This window comes from Sciurus vulgaris (genome assembly GCF_902686455.1).
Source record: "Sciurus vulgaris genome assembly, chromosome: 1".
Taxonomy (NCBI): domain Eukaryota; kingdom Metazoa; phylum Chordata; class Mammalia; order Rodentia; family Sciuridae; genus Sciurus; species Sciurus vulgaris.
Genome location: NC_136461.1, coordinates 12,294,730 through 12,310,889, shown reverse-complemented (window position 1 = coordinate 12,310,889; position 16,160 = coordinate 12,294,730). Strand labels below are relative to the sequence as shown.

The following is a 16,160-nucleotide window of genomic DNA, read 5'->3' as shown; positions in this document are numbered from 1 at the left end:
TGTCAGCGGCACCCGGCGTCATCCTGGGACAGGCCCCTCCTTCAGCTGCCGGCAGGACCCGCAGCGCCCAGGCCCGACAGCCGTCCCCTCCGAGAAGCCCGCACGCCCTTCTCCCTGGCAAACTCCTATGCACCCCTCAAGACCCCGTCAGCCTGCCCTTTCCGGCACAACGCAGCACCCCAGGAGGCCGTCACCCGTCCTGCACCCCAAGGATGCGGCAGCTCTCGCTCTGCACATACGACATGGCGCTGTGACCTACCTGTGGGCCTGCCGTCCGCCCCGGAGATGGCCAACACCTGGAGGGCAGGCCTGGGCCTCCTTTACCCCTGTCCCCAACCTGAGCGCAGGTGGGGCCCAGAGCAGGTGCTGCTGAATGACGGGCGGGTCTGTCTCAAGGGGAGCATGGCTGCCAGAGGGTCCCTGGTCACCGCCAGGGCCGCTCTTTACCCAGCGTCCCACCCGCCGGATGCTTCGTCTCAAAGGCCGGAATTCCCAGGTGGACAGGCCGGGCCTGAAGGTAATGCCGCGCGCCCCACGTCACGGTGCCCATCGGCCATGCTTGTCCCCCAGCTTGGCCCCAAGGCCCCAAGGAGCGAGAGTGACGGCTGGTCAGAGGGGCCACAGGAAGCAGGCCCGGCCCCACCTCCCCCGCGTTTCGCGAGGGGCTCTGGGGGGGCGAAGCTTCTTAGAAGCCAGGGGCACGGTCACTTTAAAGGACCTGAGATAAAACAGCACAGCAAACCCCACTAGTCCCCAGGAATCCCTGACCCCCAGGGAGCACGCGCCCTCCTCAGGGGTCACGGCCACAGGGCCGCCTGGAGGCAGGGCTGACGGCAGGGCGGGTGGCATGGCAGATGGCACCCTGGGGAGGGGCGGGCACTCTGCCTTCCCCAGAGCACTCCAGAGAATGAGCCAGGAAAGAAACGGCCACTGGTATTTGTCACGGCGATTTCTGCAGAGCAGCGACTCATGAATTTCAACCGGCAAAATTAGTCCTCATCAAAGTCAATTTGAACCATCAGGTAGATGGAAAAGGGGGACCAGACAAGGGAAAATGGAGGGTCAAGAGGAGAGCCGCCTCCGTCAGCTCAGACGCCCGGAGCCCGGGGAGCTGTTGGGGGACATTTTCCCAAGGACTGTTTACGGCCACTTAGAAGCCCGCTACTCCTCAGACTCCAGCTGCTCCCCACCGAGAAGCCTGCTCTCCGACTGGTGATGGATGGAGATCCGGCGGTCCAAAGTGCTCCCCTGCTCACCCGGCTCCTCCCGCCTCCCCACCAGCAAGCGGGGAGAAGCCTCTCCTGGGAGCAGCTGGAGGCTGGAGAGCACCTGCTTTTCCACACGGGAGGAGTGAGCTCGAGCCCACTGGTGACGGATGTGGATCCGGCTGTCCGTGGGAAGAGCCAGTGGGGACGGGCCAGATGACCTAAATGGATCTGAGGAGAAAGAACATCTCCGTGGGAAATAGGGTGGAAAATAGGGAGGGAGGGAGGCGTCCGTGTGCCCTGGGGTGCAGCCATCCTTCAGCCAGCGGGGCCAGGGAAAGGAGGGAGCAGCAGGCCACAAAGGTCACTACCAGCAGCACAGGGTGCCGGCGCGTCCCCCGTGCAGACCACAGCGTCCCCAGTGACGCCCCTTGGGGTTCACGCTCCCCAGACACGCCGGTTCCACCCTTCCCAAAGCCCCAGACTCAGAAGCACCCAGGAAAACGTGACCCAGCACCCGGGACCGGCCTCGGCCCTATGGATCTCGGTGCTGGGAACACAAGGGGCCGCCGTCCCGGCACCAGGTCACCCGGCACGCCATGGCCACAGCGGCTCCGGCGGGCACAGAGCACAGCCCCCTTACAAATGGGGAAGCTGGGGCTTCACGGACGGCGACGGGTCCCCACAATTGGACCAGGGCTGCCCCAGTTTGTGGTCCCCGGGCCCCCCACGATGTGCTGTCAATCTGGATGGACCCCAGTGGGGTTTGGTCAATGGGTGGCACCAGCAAGTGACGCATGCAGCTGGGGTGCTTTCTCCTCCAGCTCCCTCCAGGGTCCCCGGGAGTGGACCCCGAGTCCCTGCTGAGGCCACCATGCTGTCGCAGGCCCTCCCTCCGCGACTCCACCAGGCCACAGGCTCCCTGCTCCCACAAGCCCAGGCCATCAGCCCTCCCTGGGGCCCTGGGCGAGTCAGGCCTCTCTGCTGGAGGCTGACCCTGGGGAGGGTACTAACTGGTCCCGAGGTCACAAAACATTCCCAAGCTGCTCCCGGCCTGCCTCGGAAGCCCCTCTGCCCAGCTGTGCCCAAGGCTCACGCCCGCCACCTTCACAGACCAGCTGGATGGCTGGGCCACCTGCTCTGCTTGGTACTTAACGGTTTTTTCTCTAACTTGACTCATTATTTACTTAAATAAAGCTGTTTTTAAAGAAAAAAGAGAGATAATTTAAATCACTGCCCCAAATGGCTAACCAACATCGCTTGTCTTAAACAGAGGGCGACAGGAAAGATGATTACGCCCAAAACATAACACTTGCAGGAAAGATCTTCCTCCTCCGACGTGGGCAAGGCCGGCCGCCTGGACCGAGTGCCTCTCTGTTGGAAAGGGGGCTAAGGGCCTAGTAGCCTCAGCCCCAGCCTGCCTCCTGGCCACCAGGACCATCTAAAAGAGAAACTCAAGACTCCCTCTGGGGGATCCCCTGGGGCTACCCTGCGGCTGGAGGAAGTGCCCGAGACCCCATTACCTGTGGAACTTTGCGCAGAGGTGGACATGTCCCAGCTGCCCATCCCATGGGGCAGGCACGGCCACAGGTGGCTCTGGAGCCCTTGAGCAGTGTCTAGTATGACCGAGGAACTAGATTTTATTGAATTCCATTAGCCCGGAGCGGAGAAACTTTACCGAGTTTTAATGTAAACGTCAATAGTCACACACGGCCACCGACAGAGCAGCTGCAGCCCTAGACAGGACGCCCCTGGAGGACACGGCCCCCCCAGGCACTCGCCTCTGGGTTTCTGGAAGCCGGCAGGAGGACTGGCCCCAGGAAGCGCCCAGGAGATACTTGTCGCACAAAGTGAGAAAGAGGAGAGGCGGCAGCAGGCAGGGCGTCCCTCCCAGGACGGGAAGCCCCAGGAGCCAGGGCCTCTGCTCCTGGCCTCTCCGCGCCCCGCGCCAGGCCTTCCCTCTCGGCTGAGCTCCAACCCACTTTCCTGCTGCAGAAGGGAACAAAGAAGCCTTTGTGAGTGGCCTCCTCTGCTGCCCCACTGCCTCCTTCCGCCCCTGCCGGACTTCAGGTGCCTGCTGACAATGGGAGGCTGGTCACCTCTTCCGTGGGGCCAGACACCTGGCCTTTGGCTATTGTGGCGCCTGAATTCCCACATGACAAACACCGCCTGGCGGGGTGAGGTGCTGTGGACGCTGCCACTGCCCCTCTTGCCCAGCTGGCCTCCCTCCAGGTGCCAGGGCAGTCTGATGGACGCCTCCCTCCCTCGGGGGCTCTCGGGCGAGGGAGGAAGAGGCGGCGCTGGAGAGACAGTGCCAGCACCCACGACCGGTGACCAACGAGCCCGAGGGGCCCCCAGTGCCTCTGCAGGAAGAGGAACCAGAGGGCAAAGGGGCAGCGGGCAGAGGAACCAGCTGCCACCGCCTGGAGACCCCCGGCTGCTCCTGCGACTGACCAGGCGGGAGGCGCCCCCACCCCGCCCCAGAGACCCAGCGCTCCCTCCGCACGCTCTGGAGGGACTGTCCCCCTGGCAGGGCCCGGGAGGGGACGCCAGGACTCCGGGAGACCTGCCCCCACATCCTCCTCTGTGCTGTGCGCCCAAGGGAGAGCTTTCCCTCTCGAATCTCAGAGTTTGCGGCTGTGAAATGGGGCGGAAGGGGACGCAGCCCAGAGGCCAGCAGGGGCCTGACTGGCACCGGGAGGAGGGCGAGGTGATTTCAGCTCCTTCCGCCTCCGACCCCCGGAGGCCAAAGCTGGGGGTTCTGAAGGCTCTTGGGCGCCCTCAGTGGGGGATCCGCACTGTGTCCCTCCGTAAGACGTGGCAGGGCGGAGCCACCACGTAAGACGTGGCAGGGCGGAGCCACCACGTGGTGCTGCAAACGCGAGGGGACCACGGTCATCCGAGGAGCCTCCCGCAGGCCACCGTGAGGAGCCAGCGCGCCGATGGAGACACTGACGGGAGGGTCCTCAAGCTCACCCCTGGGACGGTAGTGCCCGGGGCCCAACCTGAGTTCCCGCTCGGAGCAAGACCAGCGCACACGCACTGGCCGGGCACCCGCGCCAGCCCTGCAAAGGGCTGGGCTCCCCACTTGCCAGGTCTGAACGCAGGGCACGTGGGCATCTCCAAAGACGGCACTTCCTCCTCAGGAGGTGCCAAAGCGATTCCAGCTTCACGTGGCCCAGAAGAGCCAACCTGGCCATCCCGTCCCGCATGGCCCCTAGCACTGCAGCGGCCACCCAGGCCACAGCTGAGGTCGGCTCCGGCCCTGGCAGGCGGGACACAGCCCTCCGCCACCACCTCCAGCCTCCCCACCCTGGACGGCACCTTGTCCCTCCTCCGGGCACCCTGCCCGCGGCCCTGGTCACGAGCATTTCAAGCCCTCCAGGCCCTCCTGGGCCTCCCCTGCCACCCCGAGGTCCTCCAGTTGGCAGGGAGCTTCCATTGTTCCCAAATGGCCATGTGTGGAGCGGCTGGTGGCCTGCAGTCCTGGGGAGGGCTGAGGGGTCAGCTCCAGGCAGAGGGAGACACCGAGTCCACTCTGCACTCGGAGCGTCTCTGTGGCCCAGCTGTCCCCTCCAGGCTCAGGAGGAAGAGGCCATTACGGTCGGGGCTGCAGGACGCGGCTCCTTCCCCCACAGCGCCCTCCCTCTTTAGAGGACGAGGAAACAGAGACGCGGGCATCGCGGACTTTCCCAGGAACACAGAGCTCGAGGGCAGAGGACCCGCAGGCCCCGGGGTCTCACCTGCGGGCTGCCCTGTTCCCAGGGCTGCTGGGCCGACAGGATCACCCTGGTGGCAGAGGCGGGTCCTAAGCCAGCAGCAGGAGGATTTCAGAGCCGGGAAGAGATGGGCGGACCCAGCGGGGCCCTCGGAAGGGTGACTTGAGGCCAGTCCTGCTGGGTCTCTAAGCCTCGGGCCTCATCTGCAAACTGAGGGGTCTTGTCTCCCAAATGGCAGTGTCCACGAGGGATTCAAGGAGTTAACTGCCCAGCTGATGCTCCTCCCCACCCTCCCTGCCCGCCACACGCCCCGACAGTGAGGGCCAGCCCCTCCCAAGGAGAGCCCAGGGGGAACAGGAAGCCCGGGCTTCCCAAGGACAGTGGGAGTGCACATCCAGAAGGGATGTGCAGAAGTGACAGAGCTGGACCAGAGCACGCCTGCCCAGCGTCCCGGCAGAACTTCAGCTCAAGGGAGACGTCATTCATTCATTCAACAAACATGGGAGGCCGTTTTCAGTCAGGCCCCCGCCAGGGCTGGGGAACAGGACCCGCCCTCAAGAGCCTGGAGTGTGATTTAACAGACCATTGCCCCCCGTGTCCCTGCCAGCCCTCTTAGGGGACCTGAGTCAGCGGGTTTGGGGTGGGGAGGAGGAAGTAGGCAGCAGAGGCTGGGAGGGAGGCCAGGAGAGAGGCCAGGAGGGAGGCAGGAGCGGGCTGACTGCAGGCAGATGTGCATCCTCAGAGCCAAGGGAGGCAGGAGGCGGTGGAGCCAAGTCTGCGGGGCTTTGCTCGCCAAGCCATGTGACCAGGGCACAGGGGTGTCCTCGCTGGGGACTGGGGATACAGTGCCTGCCTGGCTGGTAGGGGAGGACGGAGGCAGAGCCGTGGGCAAGGCAGCCACCACAACCCGGCCGGTCAGCCCTTGAGCTCCTGTGGAGCCAGCCGTCTCCTTCCAGTCCCCAGTGTGCTGGCCGGGGAGCAAGGCAGGGAAGCTCACGGGCACTAAACCCAGGTTGGCATGCAGCCACTGCCCACAGCCAGCGGCTCATCCTCCGAGCCTCAGTTTCTCTCATCCAATCAATGGGCACAAGAACAGCTGTCTTCAGGTCTGATGCGAGGTCTAAATGGGACGGTGGCTGCAGAAGTAAGAGGTGGACCCTTAAGTGCTACTGGTGCAAAGAATTAGGAGGCCCCGCCCCCACCTTGATTATCTAGCAGTTTTCAGGAGAGAACGTAGTTCCAGGACCAGGGCTTTGCTGCCAGGAAGTTCTCTTGGGAATCCAGCCTAAATTCCACATGCTGTAAGTCTTAAATAGAAAGCTTCGCTCTCCGCTCGCTCCTGAACCAGGAGGACAAACGTAGTTGGTTCACCCACATCACTGGTATGGCACACCCATTAGGTCCTCCAACAGTGAGTAGAAACAGACGGCCTCCCTGCCTCAGTGCCGCAGGGGCAGGTGGGAAGGGTGTCGGGGTTCACAGCAAGACTGGAGACGCCCCACATTTCACTAGGGGAACCGCCTGGGTCTCAGACTCTCCTTGATGGGCCTCAGGCCTCTGGGGAAGGGCAGAGGACAGGCGGTGGGCTCAGTCACCTCCAGCCAGCCAGCAGGGCCATCCTCCCTCCGGCTGTCACCAAGAGGGGTCGCGCCCGGTCGTCACAGCCAGCAAGGGAGCAGGCGAGGTGCTTTCCATGCGAGCAGCTGAATCGACTCTGACAACTCAAGTCAGAAAAGCCATTGATGGGACACCAGGAGGAGGCTGGTGGCAGGGACCCAAGGACCTGCCGGCTCGGGCTGGAGGCTCCCTGGCATTGCCACCTCACGCCAGCAACAGGCCCCCAGCGCTGACCGGCTGAGAGCGCTCTGCCCAATGACCGGCTCCATCTCTCGGCACCGGGGAGCGAGGCAGGACCCACCTCAAAGGCCCCGGGAAGTGAGCAGAGCACGGTCTCCACGCCAAGGGCTGACCAGGGGCCCTCGGGCTTCAGGACCGGGTGGTATTCCAACTCCAGGAGCAGTGTGCCTGATGGCCCGTCTCAGTGATGCTTTCTGGCGGTCCCCCCCACCAAGACGGTGCAGTCTGGGGAGGGGATCCCCCAAAGCAAATCTGGGACATGGGAAAGGGTGGCGGACCAACCAAGCCCCAGTTCCATTTCTTGGTGGGATCAAACGTGAGTCTGAGAAAGACAGCGCCTTCTTCCACACGGCTGTCTCTCCTGCGCCTCGGGCTACAGGAAGGAGGAGCAGGTGGCCAGCTCCCTGCCCCAGCCCTCTGCCCACCAGCTCTCTGTTCCCCCAGCTCCCAGCCCGCAAGTAACCTGTCCCCAGCCCCCTGTCCCCAGCCCCCTGCCCCCTGCTCCACCACAGGATGTCCAGGGCCCCTTCTGTGGACCTGGCCTTGGTGAACACAGGCCCCCGGGCTCTAGATCTACTCCAGGTGTAAAGTGGGGGCTCCCTACCCTGCTCCCTCCCTGGAACTTCATCCTGAAGACAGACACCTCTCGGGAGGCGATGGCATGTGTTTCCGTCCCTGGTCCCCGAAGCTGGCAGTCTCCGGGGAAGGCTCTGCCTCCTCCGCACGGGGCGGGGGCCGCCATCCCACCCCCCAATCCCCGCAGCAGCAGCGCCTGCGAATTGCCTCAGACCCAGGTTTGAAACTCCCAGCTCCTCTGCTGCCCAAAAACCCTGAACCTGGCTCATTCTTTACAAGAGGAGGAGGAGCGGGTGGATGGAAGGGAGCGTCTCTCGATTTCAGGACACGCTGGTCTCTCCTGCTGCGAGACAGGGTCCTGCTTACCGGCCACCTCTTTCAGATGAGCCCTGCCCAAGCAGACACCCATTCATTCTCTTGAATGACAGCATCTCTCAGGGACACTCCCTCTCCCATCTGTGAACTTGACAATGCCAAACAATTCTATCTCACCTTAGGTTTGGTTACCGTGAACCAGACAGGGATCGGACACCGGCCACCATCATGGGGCCCAGAAAGTGACTGAGGCCTATGCTCAACAGGAGGGGCGGCAAAGCAGGCAGGGAAGGAGCCCAGGCTGGGGAGCGAGGCAGTCCTGGGTTTGAATCACTCTTCACCACTGGCTGGCCTTGGACAGGTCACTTCACCTCTCTGAACCTCGGTTTCCTCCTCTACAAACTAGGATTAATTTCACCTCTCAGAGTCCTTGTAAGGACTAAAGAAACAAGAATGATGTGCATCAGGCACGATGCCTAGCTCCGTTGGGGCCCGAGGTACCCTTCCTGCCTCCAAGAGATGAATCAATTTCCCACTGAGCTGTAACACCGTGAGCGCCCCCACCAAGGTCAGGGTCGCGTTACAATGCATAGCATCGTGGCTGGCACACAGGCCACAATCAGCATCTGCTGGGCACATGAATTAGTGAATTCGAGTGGCACAGGGGGTGAGGTGGTCAGCCAGGCTGCTGACTCCCAGGATGCACACCCACTGGATCCCAGGACACCCAGCTAACAATTTGGTGGCCTCCTCTTGGCTGGCCTCGGCTGTTGAAGTCAGAGGCTGCTGCGAACCAGAGACCTGAGCAATCAAACTCCACTCTGGCCCTCCCTGCCCCCCGGCTCTGCCCAGCTTGCCAGACTGTGTAAGGTTCAAGTGCGTTCGTGGTCCACGTTCAGAAAACACCAGAGCAGCCAGGTCGACCTGAGACCTCATTTAGATGGCCTCTGTCCACTTCTGCCCACACACCCTGCCCAAAGACCTCTCTGTAGCCAAAGAGAGAGAACACTGGAAAGAAAGAAGGAGCCTGGGGCAAGACCAGGAGGGAGCCAAGAGGAGCCTGTGTTCCTGTCATTACCACATCTGAAGTCTCGGTGTCCTAATCTGTGAAAAGAGGACCTCAGATCGGCCCGCACTAGCAGGACCAGGACCACAGAGCGTGCCACACTCCCGACAAGCTGCTGCTGATCCGTATAATCGGGGCGACGGAAAAAAGAAAAACACCAACAGCTCTGTGCTAGGAGGCCAGCACTGGGAGATTGTTAACGCCATGCGGGTGGCAGGCTGGCTCCATGTGGGGTCTCACGGCCCCACCGACCCCCCCAACTCCGGCAGCGCTCCCTCCCAGCCTACCGGCTTGCTCAGGCATTGGATTTTAGGGGCGGGGGTGAGAACCAGCTCCCTCTGAAAGGGTTCTCCTGCTTGCAAACGACGCTGCGAAACACTTAAGTGAGAGGCTCGGAGCTCGCTCCACTTCTAACGTTCTCCGCATTTCAAATGCAAAAAATTATGTTAGTTCAACCTCTTAGGAAAAATTCCTGTCTGCCTGGTGGTCCGGGTGGGGTTTTGGGAAGGGGCTGGCCGTGGGGGGGCAGGGCCAGGCAGCCTGCCCTGGACTGGGGTCCCCTAGCTGGGACTAGAGAAGAAGTCCTGCATGCCAGAGTCCCCACTGAGTGGCGAGGGGACGCGTGTGGACAGAGGATAAAACACAAAGTCGTCACACCTGCCAGCCCTGCCCCCGCAGTCTCCGCTGCAGCAGCTCCCTCCCCCTGCCAGCCAGCCCTTCCAGCCCACCCACCTGCTGACACCAAGCTGCCGGGAGAGCTGGCGGAGCCACCCCACCCCAACCCAGGGACCCGGACTGGGACCTTGGGGGAGCCCTAAGTGAGCCAGCCTGCCCACACTGTCAACGGAGAATGTACCACAGGGTGAAAGAGCCAAGTCCAAGTACCAGTCCTAGGCCCCCACCGGCCCCATCTCTCGCGAGTCACTGCACAGGGACAAGTGCAGGACTTCCTAGAAGTGGCCAGGCATGGTTCACCAGGGAAAGAGGAGAGGAAAGCACCCCAGGGCGCTTCTGGAGACGGGAGGAAGGAGGGGTTCGCCTCTGGAGAGTCCGGCCTGGGGAGTGGGGAGCCGGGCGCGAGAACTTCGGCCCCCCAGTACTGCGAGCCACGCTCGCTCCTTCCTCTGCTAAGGCCCCCTCCGAGCCACCTCTCAGGGGCAGGCAGCGAAGGGCGCCCTGGCCTGACCCGCCCCCAGCGGTGACCGCCATCGCCCCTCACTGGGCCAGCACGTTTCTGGATGGCGGACCTGGAGTCTACCCTGCGCCCCTCCAAGGCCGCTCCAGGCAGGTGGCCCTCAAACCCCACAGCCAGGTGCACGCTCGCGGCCACTTGCAGGAAAGGCGCCCTCCTCCGGCACAGCCCGCCTCTTGCATCTCACGCGGACCCTCTCGCCCCCGCGCCCCGCAGCGCCCGCAGACTGGAAGTGGGGAGGGGGCCCCACCCTCGCCCCCGAGTCTCCTCTGCGGAGAAGAGCGGGTGCCGGCCGGAGCTCCCCCAGCGCCCGGGCTCGGAAAGTTTCCGCCCGCGGTCGGGCTCTGCGCTCTCCGCCCTGCGCGCTGGCTCCCCGGCCCCGTCGCCCTCCCCGCGCCGAACCCCCGCCTCCCGCAGCCTGCAGAGGCCAGCGAGCGAGCGGAGGCGCCGGGACGGCGGTCGGCTCTCCGCAGCCCGGCGGCCGGGAGGACACGGCTCGGGTCCCCGGGAGAGCGCGCAGGGTGCGGTTCTGGCGGAGCCGGGGTTCCCACCCAGCTCGTCTCATCGGCCGCCGCCCCCACCCCTGCAGCGTCTTTCTGCCGCGCACTCGGGGGCGCAGGGAAGGGGTGCTCCCCTCGGGTCCCCAGCCCCCAACCCCCGCTCCCTGCAATGTCCAGGTGAGGGCTCCAGTGGGTCTCAACAAAGCCCAGTGCCCTTTCCTGAGCGCTGGAACCCGGACCCTCCCCCCACGAAATCTTTCCCTCCAGAGGCATCCGAAGGGGGGAGCCCTCGCCCCAAAGTTAGGGGGAGGTTTTGATCCTCTTTACAAAGTATCTCGCTCCAAGGGCAGGGGACGAAGTGCAAGGCGTGTTCCTTCTGGGTTACACCAGCCCCTCCCCCTCTCTGCCAACAGGACCACATTCCCGGCTCCAATTCCGCAGCTTCCCCATGGCAGAAACAGCACTCCCCAAAGACCAAGGGGTGCAGGGGCGGGGTTATGTGGGGGTTCCCCTTCCTGGCAGGCACTTTCAGAGACTAGCTAGGCACTTCCCGGTGGGACAAGTAATATGGCAGAGGACAGAGCTGACCCTCCACCTCCAACACCCAGCTGGGATGGAGGCCAGGCCCTACTGGTCACCGTGGCTACTTTTTGATGCTACTGCACGCCCCACCTCCTCAGCAGAGTCCTGCCCTGACTTGGCAGGGAGGATTCTGGGCAGGGTTGCCACTTGGCTTAAGAGGGAAACCCAGGACAGGACCTTCCAGGACCTGGACCCTCTAAAATTGGCATCCACAGCTCTTGGCTGGTCCCACCTCCCTCCTCTGGGGCTCAGAGCCCTGGCATCTGCTCTCTGTTCATTGCTCCAAAGGTGCCAGGTCGCCAGGTTCAGCTCTGCCACCATTTAAGACCCACCAGGCGGCGCTGAGCCAGAGGCAGCCGGAAGCCTGCACCCTGGAGCTGGGGAACCACAGCTAGCTGGCTGGCCCTTTCAACCCACGGAGCTTCAACCTCCTTCCAGTAGACTCAGCCTAGCCTGGGACCAAGTCCACCAGTGGGACGCACACACACACACACACACACACACACACAGGGGCTCACCCCTTCTCAGCCCGAGAGCATCCATGCACACAGGAACCCCATGCTCTGTGGCACAGCACACTCCAAGCAGTACGACACTCATGCACCTGCACCTCCACACATCCCAGATGGGCACACTCATGCCCAAGTCCACATCCCTGCCTCCTGTGCACACAAATACAGTCATCCACTGCCACACACCCCTGAAGAGACCGGCACACTGGGGACACGTGTGAAACGCCACACCTCACAGCACCATGCTTTCACACGCTCGCAGGCGATGTCACGAGTGCACACACTTCACACTCTCAAGAAGCTGGCACACGCTCACACTCCAAACCCTCTCACACTCTGGCTTGCACCTTCCTCATGTAACTGATCCACACACTCCAATACCCGGCTCACACCATCACACACACGCATCTCTACATACCCCCTGCACCCTCTCCGCACACGGCTCCTTCCCGGACACCCTAACAAATGGACACGACAAAGACATACGCACACACACACACACACACACACACACACACACACACACGCTGGCACGGACCCACCAGCGCTCACTCCAAAAGGGACATCCTCGCCCTCGCCAAACCCACCAGCTCCGCAAACCCGCACGCCAGAAAGATGCTCGGACCCCCAGCCTCTCGGAGTGGCCCGGGCCCGCGCCCTTCCCCGGCGGCCGGTCCCCGCGCGCGTCCCCCGCCGGGCTCCCGCCGGGCGCCCGCGCACTCACCGCGCGCCAGGTCCAGGATCGCGGCGAGCAGCAGGCAGATGCCGCCGCGGAGGCTCGGGGCGGCTCGCATGGTGCCCGGGAGCTGGCGGCGGTGGCTGGGCGGCGGTGGCGGCGGCGGCGGCGGGTCCCTTCGCCATGGGCTCAGGCGCGCTCCTGCTTCCAGCCGCCGGCCGAGGCGGTGGCGGGCAGCGCGGGGCGCCGCGGGGGCGCCCCCATGCCGCCGCGGCCGGGCCGCCGGGCGCCGGGCTCCACTGGCTCGGGCTCTGCGGGGCGCCGCGACCCTCGCCGGCGGCGTCCTCGGGGCGCGCGGAGGCTGCGGGTCCTCGCCGCGCACGGCGCCCACCGCGGCCGGGAGTCCGATCGGCGGCGGCAGCGCCGGAGTTTGCAGCCGAATCGCGCCCGCCCTGCCTGCGCCCGCCTCTCCCGGCCGCGCAGCGCCCCCTCCCCGCGCCCTCCTCCGTCCCTCCCCCTCTCCCCGCCCCCCGCCCCCGCCCTCCCCACGCCGCGCTCTCCGCTGTATTATACAGACTTTTCTTTAATCCTTTCTGGGCTGTTCGGCTCTCGTCCGCTAAGCCGATTTATTGCAGGGAGAAGAAGCGGCGCTCCCCCTCCTCTCCCCTCCCCCCGCCCCAAATTCTCCCTCCCGCGCACGCACACATCGCCACCTGCTTCTGCCGGAGCTCCGTGACCCTCCCCCGGTGACCCGGCACCCGCCCCCCAGAAGCCACGCTTCACCTGATGCCCCTCCACCCGGCCCTGGCCCCGGGACACCCCCATCCCACCCCCAGCCTAAGGAAAGAAGGAAGCCTCCCTCGTGGGAGTGACGCCATCCGCGGAGCAGAGCAGGCAGGGTGTGGCTCCAGGGTCCTGATCTTGCCACCTACCAGTGCCCTGATGGGAAGGATCAAGGGGCTTTCCTCTGTGACTGTCCCCTCCCCCAGGGTCCCAGGCAAAGGAGCAACATCCTTCATTTCCTTTTCCCACAGGAATAGCCATTTCTTGGGTCCAGCCAGGAGTGAGTAAGGAACTGGCTGTTCCCTCCCGGCACCTTTGTGTCAGGCCGGACACCTCTTCGCGAGGCCTGAGCAGCACAGGCCCGGGGACTTGTGCCTGATCTTTACTCCCAGAACGCCCACCCACAGGAAGACGGCCCCACCACGAGGCTGGCCTGAGGGGCCTTGGTCTGGTTGCCCAAGGACCAGAGAAGCACCCCATCTGTCCCTGGGCAGCCAGGGTCCATGAGCTGGGGAAGCTCAGAGCCCGGATCTCAGCATGGGGGGGACCTGAGCCAGACTGGCAAGATCCTGGAACCCGGGCTTAGAACCCAGGGCTCTGACTCTTGGTCCCAGGGCTCTTTCTGTGGCTTGCTATGGCCGGGTCTCGGCCTCCTTAAGGTGGCAGGCTTTGCATCAGAGTGTTGCTGTCGACCCAGGTGGGCAGTGGGCACATAGCCAACCCCCCCCCCCCCAGCAGCCCTTGGGGAGAAGGGGCAGGGGGTGCTGTGGGGGGCCGCCAGGCAGCCTTGCAGGAACATGCCCCTCGACAGCGAGCTGCTCCCTGCCTCGCCCTCCCCAGACTCTCCCTTGGCCTCCCAAGGCAGCCTGGTTTGCGGCTCATGCGCTTGCCCGCCCTGGGGGAAGCACGATTTGCATTTATGAAGATCTGAAAGCATACGTTCACCTGACACGCTTTAGAATGATCCTCTCAGTAAAATAATAATAATGATCATAATAAACCCTTATAAATAGGTGTTTGATTACAGTTTGTCCCTACGTGGGTATTTTTTTTTTTTTTTTTTTTTTTTTTTGAATCAAACTAATTGGTCCCCAGCCTGATTGGGCTGGATGTGGCTTGTACACTGGAGTCGTGGGTCCTTTCTTCTTTTTCCTCCTGGTTAGCTGCTCTTTGCTTCCTCCCATTCCCACCCCATCCGAGTTGCCACCTCTCCAAGCTGCCGGGAGTGAGCTCCAGGTCACCTCTTGCCCATCCTCTTTTTGGTCTGACCCAGCCATGCCAAAGGGCACAGTCCCTGCCTGCCCCCACCACACTGCTTCTCACCTCTGGCCCCGGAAAAAGCCAGCAGAACCACAAGCCTGCCCCATTCTAAGCCCTCGCGGAAGGGGCGCCCTGGCTGGGGAGGACCACCAAGCTGGGACGCTCCTCATGCTGGTCTGGATTCTGCAGGTAAAAGGGCACCCATGCCTGACCGTCCTGCTCTCTGGGCCTACCTGTGGGCCAGCGGCTGCCAGGCAGGGGGACAGGCTGTGTGCTGCAGCCAAGCCATTGGAGAAGAGGTCCAAGGAGCAGCGGGAGGCTAGCTCCTCTCCTTGGTGACGCTACTCCACGCATCACCAGGTGGCCCATACCCACTGAAAAGAGCACCCCAGGAGCAGCGGGAGGCTAGGCAGTTGCCCCTGTGACGCCCGCCATGAATGGCATCTGGAGAGAGGCTAGTGGGTAGAAAAGAAGGCGGGTAACTGAGGGATGGGTACTCCCAGGCCAGTGATCGGACCGGGGCTTTGGGGACCTTGCAAACCCTCCTGCAGCCCCAGACCTTCATGATCCACTTTTTATTTTTTAACATCCCCCTATGTTAAAATGATTGGTCTCTCCTAGCCAAGGGCACATAGTAGGCCATCAGTGAACATTTGTCGAATGGTGGGTGAACGGGTCAATCAATGTAGGAGGGTCCGTCACTACGTCTCCACCTTCATTCCCAGGTCCCAGCACAAGGCTGGCCCTTGGTGGGTGCTGGGAGGAGGCATCCTGTGGCAGTGAACCTCCAGGGAGCCTGGACTGAGCATTCTGCCCAGGCCCACCAGAGAGGGGACATCCTGCCCTGGTGCCCAGTTGGTTTTCCCAGAAGGCCCCGGGCCACATGCTTGTCTCTGGCCAGATGATAATTACCAGTAGCAACTCCGCAGCCTTTCAGGGCTCTCCTGGAGGAGCCCCAGTCCTGTTTCATAAACACAGCTCCGGGGGCTTGGCTTTGCCCCAGAGGAAGCTGTCTCCAATTCAACCTTAACGCAGTAACAGTGGGCACAAGGTGCTTGAGCCAAAGAAAAAGTCACCCAGGGCAGCCACGCGCCTTCCGTTTGCCTAGCAAACCTTCCTGGGCTTGTTTCTTAATGGATCAGCTGCCGGAGGCGGGGCTTCTATTTTGCTCTCCTGGCACTCAAACCCATGATCAAGGTGGGACATGCCCCTTTCTTGGTCACTGGACCAGCAGGAGCCCTGGGCAGCAGGGCAGGGGGAGGTGTGCCGCGCCCCCACCTCCCTCTGTCCATGGTGCTGTGCAGGGCTGTCCCAACAGAGGGCGCTACCACCCAGAGCAAGTTCCTCCCACCCTACTCCAGGGAACTCCCTAGAGGTCAAAGTGGCCCTCTGACTTCTAGTTGGCTTTTTCCAGGAGAAGGGAGGGATGCAGCACCTCTTCCCTCTCCCAATCTGCCTTCCAAGGTGGGGGGCTCCGCTGGTGGGGTTCAGGAGTATTGCGAGTGTTAGGCGTTTGTGAAAAGACCGCTCTGTCTAGACACTGCTGAAGCATTTAGCGTGTAGGAACGCTTGGGTCCTCAGTGTCACCTCTGAGTGGCACTGGCATAATTCCTGTTCTACAGGTGAGAAATCCGAGGCTCAGAGAAGTCATGCAGCACACACAGCCTGTAATGGAGCCAGAGTGGAACCCAGAAAGAGCTTTGGAACCGAGCTCTTAAACACCATCCCTGGCCAACGTATGCACACACGTAACTCGGGTCTGCCTGCACACGTGCACACACGGGCACGCACAACCCTGAAGCCAGCATTTGGATGGGAAAACACTCATGAGTCCAGCACCTACAACCTCTCTATGGCATTTACTCCTCATAAAAGCTCTCTGTGGCAATTTGCTCATGTCTGATGATGGATACAGAT

General features: G+C 62.9%; 1 protein-coding gene across 2 annotated transcripts in view; it reads right to left on the bottom strand.

Moving 5' to 3' along the window:
- Positions 1-12,665, bottom strand: part of IGSF21 (immunoglobin superfamily member 21) — a 195,723-nt gene extending 183,058 nt beyond the window's left edge. Inside the window, exon 1 of one of the 2 annotated variants that reach the window (XM_079147178.1) lies at positions 12,249-12,665. In XM_079147178.1, coding sequence (XP_079003304.1) covers positions 12,249-12,318 — 70 coding nt within the window. In that variant the 5' untranslated portion in view covers positions 12,319-12,665. Of the gene's footprint in view, positions 1-2,728; positions 2,987-12,248 lie in introns of those variants that run through there. The other variant, XM_079147179.1, reaches the window with a different exon arrangement.
- Between the last annotated feature and the right edge of the window lie 3,495 nt (positions 12,666-16,160).